General features: G+C 33.3%; 2 protein-coding genes across 4 annotated transcripts; one reads left to right on the top strand and one right to left on the bottom strand.

The window, feature by feature from the left end:
* The first annotated feature begins 956 nt into the window (after window positions 1-956).
* LOC107891674 (uncharacterized) lies at window positions 957-1858 on the top strand. The gene is made up of 2 exons (XM_016816522.2): window positions 957-1367; window positions 1495-1858. The coding sequence occupies exons 1-2, from the start codon at window positions 1131-1133 to the stop codon at window positions 1678-1680; spliced, it is 423 nt and encodes a 140-aa protein (XP_016672011.1). The 5' UTR covers window positions 957-1130; the 3' UTR covers window positions 1681-1858.
* A 2345-nt stretch (window positions 1859-4203) lies between these two features.
* On the bottom strand, window positions 4204-7545 carry LOC107891675 (L10-interacting MYB domain-containing protein). Of its 3 annotated transcripts, none has more exons than XM_016816526.2 (5): window positions 6943-7540; window positions 5594-5656; window positions 5021-5359; window positions 4726-4932; window positions 4204-4689 (listed from the first exon to the last, which is right to left on the bottom strand). In XM_016816526.2, exons 3-5 carry the CDS (start codon window positions 5357-5359, stop codon window positions 4306-4308), a joined length of 930 nt encoding a protein of 309 aa, XP_016672015.1. In that variant the 5' UTR covers window positions 5594-5656; window positions 6943-7540; the 3' UTR covers window positions 4204-4305. The 3 variants fall into 3 exon arrangements, with proteins under 3 accessions (XP_016672015.1, XP_040956423.1, XP_016672012.1); XM_041100489.1 differs by adding an exon at window positions 6637-6843 and having other exon boundaries at window positions 4204-4932; window positions 6943-7391; XM_016816523.2 differs by having other exon boundaries at window positions 4204-4932; window positions 6943-7545.
* Window positions 7546-7795: the final 250 nt, after the last annotated feature.

The raw sequence follows: 7795 nt of genomic DNA, 5'->3' as shown, positions 1-7795 counted from the left end.
CGATTTTATACTATTTGCTCAGAAACGTCAAGTCAGAATTATTTTTCCAAGACCTACTGTAGCAAAAGCGCGTCCACGAGGGCGCGATTTCACAAATTCTTCTCAAATAGCATCCTGCTTGCAGCGTTGTTTTATACTATTTGCTCAGAAACGTCAAATCGAAATTATTTTTTCAGGACCTACTGTAGCAAAAGCGCGTCCAAGTGGGCGCGATTTCACAAATTCTTCTCATAAAACATCCTACTTGAAGCGTTTTTTTAAACTATTTGCTCAGAAACGTCAACTCAAAATTATTTCTTCCAGAACCAACTGTAGCAAAAGCGCGTCCACGAGGGCGCGATTTCACAAATTCTTCTCATAAAGCATCCTGCTTGAAGTGTTTTTTTAACTATTTGCTCAGAAACGTCAACTCGAAATTATTTTTCCAGGACCTACTGTAGCAAAAGCGCGTACACGTGACCGCGACTTCAAAAATCCTTCTGATAAATCATCCTACTTTGATTTTATTTTAAAAACCCATAAACACGAAACGTAATCTAATTTTGAATAAATTTTAATTAATTTAATTACGAAACCCTAATCTCTTATTTATTTACTTTTTTCTCCAAAAATCCTAAAAACCCTAAAAATCCTAACTTGGGAAACACGGCGAAATCGAGTCCACAGGGGCGAGCTACGTGGCAGCAAATCGCGTCCACGTTAGCAAAGCGCGCTGACGTGGACGCGATTTGCCGCCACGTCATCAAACCGCGCTGATGTGGACACGATTTGCTGACAAGTCCCCTGACATCGCGCTGACGTGGACGCGGTTTAGGGGAAAAGGGCCCATTCCGGTAAATAATAAAATATCGGGCCCATTTCGATAAATTTAAAAAAAATTGGCTTTTTTTGGTATTTTGCCCTTTATTTTCATGAATAATTTATAAAAAAATAAAAATACCAATTTTTAAAAAAGTGCTGACAGAAAAGAAAAACTAGAATTTTCATTTTTCTTGAAAACCAAATATTTAAGATAAAACATATTTTGTCTTTAGTTTTTAAAGCAAGAAGGATAACAAGCCAATTGTAACCCTTTCCGCCACACCCGGTTGCTGTTAAAAACAAGGGGGAGAAAATTAATTGAAAAAGATATGGCAGCTTCCGCCATGGCAACCGGAACCCCCAAGCTCCGCTTCTCTGCCTCAAATCATGGCCGACTTAATCCCGCTTCAAAGCTAAAGGGCTCCGTAAAGTTCCTCATCGACGCCAACAACAGCCCCTCCTCAGCTACTTCCTTTCAACGCTCATTCCCCATTCGCGCCTTCGACTCCCAAACTGATGAAGAAACTCCAGCATTCGATGAACCCAATGCTGCCTTCATCCCTCAGGTCAGTTTGTATTGGCTGATGGAAAATGGGTATTCTTCAAAAATCCAAAATTTAATGCATTTCAATGTAAATTCAAATGATTTTGTGTTTGCTCCCAGAACTTGATTGGATTATGATTTTTAAACAGGAAGATTTGAGTTATGTATTGAAATTAGGAGGTGGTTCAATGGTGGGTGCGGCCATAATTAAGTATGGAAGCATTCTTTTCCCTGAGATTACCAGACCAAATATCGTACAGGCTTTGATAATGATTTCAGCACCCGTTGTTATTGCTGTTTTGTTGTTGATCAAGCAAAGTCATGTTAAGCAATGAAGGCTAGGCTATAGAGGTGTATGTATATAGATTGTCCTTTAATTTGCGTGTATTCTATTTAACGTTTATTGAATTTCTCTTGTTGAGCTTGTACACACATAGATACCTGTAAGAACCCAAAAATGCCAATGCAAGCATTTTGAATTTCACATAAATTGCATAATAAGTGTTTATACTAGCTTCTTCTGAGGTTTAATTTTTCTTGTGATGGTATTAGAGTCATCTCTAAAACTTATTAGCGATATGCTACTAAGACGGTGAGGCTTCGTTATCATGAGGGAGAATGTTGTGATCTTAGAAACACCATAATCCCACATTGATAATATATTAGGGCCAGTTCTTTATTACTTTTGAGAAGTGCTTTTGAGAAATTTGTGTATTTGGCATTGCTGTTAAAAAGTGTTTTTGAAGAATAAAATGTCTATTTTAGACATGAGATTATAAAGTAACAAATATGTATTTAAATAATGTTCAAATTAGTTAATATTATGATATTTTAGCAAAAATATAAAAAATAATTTATTATAACTTATTGTTAATATTTTAATATATAATATTAATTTTAAAAATTCCTAAGTAATTAATATTAATTATTTATAAAAATTAATTAGAATATATAAACTATATTTAAATATTTAAATATAAAAATTAAATATTGTAATTAGATATTGACACGATTATATTATTATAAAAAGTATTTTTTATTTTTAATTAATGCTTTTAACACATTTTATTATTTTATTTTAAAATGTATTTGAATATATAACTCATATATTTACTAACATAACATAGAAAACATAAACCTAACAAATTAAAATATTACATATATTTGGATAAAAGTTTTAAAAAGTGATAATATTTATATATCAAATATAAATACTAAAAATTTTACAATATCATTACAATTTAAAGTGAATTCATTAAACTAGAAGCTATAGCATCTCTTGTTAATTTCATTTCAAAACCACTTGAATTGTTTGATTCAGCGTTATCATCACCGTCATCATCACCATCATCATCGTCGTCATCATCATCACTTTCTCAACCATGCGCATTTTCTAAATCAATATCTTCGTATTCCATAAAATCTGCATCATTTCTACCGACATGTTTTCGGATAAAATTGTGTATCGTCATTGTAGCAACAATGATCATCGTTTGCTTCTCAAAACTATAACTTGGCATATCCCTTAAAATGACCTATTTTTTTTCAAAACACCAAAAGTTCGTTCAATCACGCTACGTAATGATGAATGTGAATGATTGAATGTCTCTTCTTTACCAGATACCGGTCTACCTCTACGAAAGTCAGGTAAATGATATCGCTGACCTCTATATGGTCCAAGATAACCTTTCATTTGAGGATATCCAGAATCAACAAGATAATATTTTCGTACAAGTCATAATATAATAAACAATTAATCATATTACTTTATTAAAATTATGAATTAAAGAACTTATAATTTATTACTTAAAAATACATATAAAAAATATCTAACCATTTGGTGGGTGCGGAAATTTGTATTTCGGATCTCGAATTGCATCAAGAAATATTCTAGTGTCATGTGCCGATCCTTCCCATCCAGCCATGACAAAGGTGAAACACATATTAAAATCACATACTGGCATAACATTTTGAGTCGGGATACCTTTTCTTCCAATATAGGGAATTTGTTCATTTGGTGGAAGAATAGCGGCAATGTGAGTACCATCAATTGCACCAATGCAATCCTGAACAAATAATCATATTACTCTCGTGCATATTTTTAATCAACCAAAAATATTAAAATATAGTAATATAAAATTAAATTTTAACCTTAAAATGCGGCACATATCTAGAATCATTACGTATTTGTTCGGGTATTGAGCTAAAAAAAGAATCTTCGGGTGCAATTAGATCAGTGGGCATCCTTGAAACTTTCTCAAGCACAGTTGCAAAGTGTCGACTTATTGTTGATCCAGACCTCTGAAATCTTTCTCGACATTGGGAAACTTTTGCGCCGGTGCCCAAGATGTATAAAAAAATTCCCAATATTTCAGTAGAAGATATGTTTCTTGAAGTTTGCAAGTTGTATCTTGTCTCCAAAACTCTCAACAAACTTGTGAATACCGTTTTAGACATCCTAAAATTAATCATACAACGTGATTCATGACCGTCGAGTATCTCTCGTATCCATGTCTCACCTGACTGTTTTGAATCCATGCATGGTTGCCTTGATATATACTTCTCGTAATATAAATGTACGAAAGAAGATGCAGCAACGAATAATCGATTAAAACATTCCATGCGTTGTAAAATCTCTTTCTTTTCTCTTTCATCATCATTTTCATCACCACTGTAATCCTCAACTATACTCATCACCTGTGAAAAAATTTTATATCCAAAATCATATTTAAACAACTATTGATAAAAACTAATTTAGTATAAATATGTAGAACATAAAATCAATATCCAAAGACCAAACATAAACAACTATTAATAAAACTAGATTACACATAAATAAATAGAACATAAATTCAATATCCAAAAACCAAACATAAATAAATATTGATAAAACTAGTTTAACGTTGTTGTTTAGTCACATAATAGATATCTCTTAATCCACATAGAAGATCAGAAAATGTTCAACTATCCTCCATTTCCGACTTAAGCCACAAAGCTCTAATATTGGGATTAATTGATAAAAACATAATTCGCTTGTCCTTATTGAGCAATAATTTAAGTGCGAAAAAGTATAGCGGACTAGCTTCTGGAACTTCCTCCGACATGCTGTCAAGCACTTTGACTGCTTGCGGAATACCATATGGATCCATAACAGGAGTCAAACTAGATGTGGCTTGACTCATATTGTCAGCTGCATTGCATAATTTTTCTATTTGACTGGACAATCTAGCAGCCCCTCCAATTTGCTTTGAGGATTTCTTTCTTCCAGTTTTAAAATGTGAACTTGATGTCTCCGGGTTTTTTCTTTTTTGGCCGTTCCCATCAATTTGAACATCATTTGAAATGTGAACATCATTTGAAATATTCACATCATTCAAAATGTGAACATCATTTCTCATATTCTCTTCTTCATTCTCTTCAGGTATTTCGTTGGTAACATCCTCAAAAAAATCACTCCGGAGTATACCAGAAGAAGGTGCCCATGCTTTATCTCCTGTTGCAACTATCCCCATGAACATTTGATTTAACTTCCCTTCAAATTCGAGATCAATGCCCGAAGTTCGAAATTTTTGAGCTTCAGGCACAACCTACATATAAAATGATAGTTTAATAACAGTAATTATCAATAACCTCATAAATAAGAAAAAACAAAAATATTCAGAATTATTAATGTACCTGTAGCCTACTCTCCCACCAATCATCCGATGCATCAACCGTTCTTTTTATAGGATTCCACCATAAACCAGTATCTTCGCCTTTAAGTTTCTTCCAAGCTTTCCATTCTTTTTTTAGGGCATCCCACCTATTTTTAAGTTGTCTTTGTGAAAAACCCTTTCCCGTTTCTTTCTCAAAGTTGGTCATTATTTTCAACCATCCTTCTCTCGTAAAATGAGTACCAGGCCTATTGCCTTTCAATATCTCTTTAATACAAATATCACAAAATATTTCTGTCAATCTCTTATCCCACATTGCTTTCACCTTGTCACCACTAACTTCAACCGCCGAAGTACTCATCTATTGTGTATATGAACATATTCGTTGAAGCCAGTAAAGCAATCAAGAAAATCAAACATTCCATAAGTATATTTGTTTACATGTGTATGAAAATACATATTCTAATATGAAAATACATATTCTAATATTAATTTTACCAAAGAATTTTGCAAAATGATACATCAATGTTAACTGCATCCAACTATTCAGAATCCAAGGCAAAAGCAATAAAAGAAACGTAATAAGCTCACAAACCTGGGATTTACTTTGTCAAGTCCAAGAACCAAGGAATTCCAGAATATGTTGATTGAGAATAAGCTGAAAATAGTAAAGGGGAAATAAATTAAAAAATAATATATTGTAAATCAATCATATTAAACTTAAATATATTGTAAGTCATTTACAAAATATATTGTAAACCATATTAAACTTTTTTAACCTTAGTAATAAGAGAAAACTTTGATAAAACTTTAACTTACTGCATAATAAACCAAGAATTCAAGAGAAGATAAATAAACAAACTTTTTTTAACTATGCAATTAAAAACAGATGAAATTAACTATGAAATTAACCTTTTTTTAACTATGTTTGATCCTAAAAGGGATGTATAAACAGATGAAATTAACCTTTTTTAACTATGTAAACAACAATGCCAAATAATGAAGCTTTTCATGCTACAATAATTTACTGTGAAAAAGAGAAGATAAATAAATAAACTTAAAACAAGCATGTGAGTGTCAGAGTATAAAAGGCTAAATATTTCAAAATATCTAGAAATAATCCAACAAGCCACCTAAAGCTTGTCTGCATAATCACTGCTTGCTTAAAAGACAGCTTAGAACAAAATCTGACCAGCAACATTAACATAATTCTCTTCCAATCATTCAAATAAACAAACAAGAGGTTCAATTTATACATCCCTTTTAGGATCAAACATGCCAACCTTATCAAACAGTTTAGCCAGTAAGTTATTCAATAGTTCTTCATTATCCAATACAAGGAATCACAGGTGTCCAAAATACTTAGACAACACAGTATAATAAATACTTTCAGTTTATCGCATTCGGCATTAGCTATATGATCAATGGCAGAGCAGAAATTCAATAAAGCCTTCAAATTTAAAATGCCATTTCTCAAACCAGTCGGCTGTGAAACATATCAGTCTTTGACCTTAGTTTCAGAGTAATACATCTTAAAAGCTTTAGGTAGATAAACAGGCAACAAGAACCCAAACAGATTGAAGCACCAAAACCCCATATTAGCCAAAGCCAGCACTCTTCCTACGTAAACTCTCTTACCAGACCCCGCATACTCGTTATCCACCATTGTAAACTCACACCTCAACCAGTCTACCAGGCTAAAAATCCTCGTATTGTAAACCAAAACATGCACGTCAATTGCATATTGCTAGAGTGCGGTTCAGCAAGAGAAGTCGATTATTCTTTTTCATCTCTTAACAGCAAAAGCAGTATAGAGAAATACCAGCAAATCAACAGCTTCAAACTCTTAATGAAAAGCAAATCAACAGCAAATCAACAGCTTCAAAATATTAAACAGGAGAAGAACTAATAAAACAGAAGAATAAATATAAAAGAAACTCTCACCTGCTGCGGAAGAGGAACAAAGAACAGAAAATAGAGCTTTGAAAGCTGAAAATGGGGAAAAGAAATCGGGTATAAAGCCTGGAGATAAAAGGAGAAATTTTCGGGTATAAAGAAATCGGGTATAAAGCTTGGAGAAATTTGTGTGTTTGGCAGAGGAGAAAGAACAGGGAACCAGCAGAGGGGAAAGGGGAGAAGACAGGGGTATTTGGTAAATTTTCGTCCAAAAGCAGCTACAGTAGAAGAAAAAGGAGAATTTTTTGGCTTCTCCGTCTAGAGAGAAGCACTTTTGGGATGGAGAAATTTTAAGCTAAAAGGAGGCTTTTCTTTGCTCCTTTCAAGAGAAAAGTTCTTTTGGGTGAAAAAGTCAGTTTGAAACGGAATAAAGAACGGGGCCTTAGAGTAGTTAAGGCTATGTTTGGTGTGGTGGAAATATGAAATATGGAGAAGAAAAGTAGAAGGATAATAAACATAATTGATATGTTTGGTATGAAAGATGAAAAATTGGATTGAAAATATATTTAACCTTCTGCCTTCTTTGTGACTAGTCTACCAACCTTCGGGTTGGCATTGCTCGCCTCTCTGCTTATTTTTCCCATTTGCTTTGCTTTTCTCTTATGCTTTCGGCATAATAGCCTTAAGATCTCTCCTTCTCGTTATTCAACCTTAGTCCGGCAATGACAGGTAGTGTGGGTCTTGTTGCTCCATGGTTCTCGCCATGGTTTTGCTGTCCATCCTTTGGTCCCTGACGATACCTTTGGGTTTGCTAGGCCCTTTTTTTTTTTCACTCTTATGTGAATATCCCTTTCTTTTTCATGAATTACTTTGAATTTTTACACTATAGGAAGATATTAAC

Source organism: Gossypium hirsutum, chromosome D09, assembly GCF_007990345.1.
Source record: "Gossypium hirsutum isolate 1008001.06 chromosome D09, Gossypium_hirsutum_v2.1, whole genome shotgun sequence".
NCBI classification, from domain to species: domain Eukaryota; kingdom Viridiplantae; phylum Streptophyta; class Magnoliopsida; order Malvales; family Malvaceae; genus Gossypium; species Gossypium hirsutum.
Note: the sequence above shows the minus strand (reverse complement) of the source record. Positions and strands in the feature narration are given on the sequence as shown.

What these genes read in the sequence shown, in the direction of transcription:
- LOC107891674 (XM_016816522.2), top strand. Translation starts at nt 1,131, where the DNA reads ATGGCAGCTTCCGCCATGGCAACCGGAACCCCCAAGCTCCGCTTCTCT. An exon ending in ATGCTGCCTTCATCCCTCAG is followed by an intron (nt 1,368 to 1,494) that starts GTCAGTTTGTAT and finishes ATTTTTAAACAG; the next exon opens with GAAGATTTGAGTTATGTATT.
- LOC107891675 (XM_016816523.2), bottom strand. Translation starts at nt 5,359, where the DNA reads ATGAGTACTTCGGCGGTTGAAGTTAGTGGTGACAAGGTGAAAGCAATG. An exon ending in GGTGGGAGAGTAGGCTACAG is followed by an intron (nt 4,933 to 5,020) that starts GTACATTAATAA and finishes TTTTATATGTAG; the next exon opens with GTTGTGCCTGAAGCTCAAAA.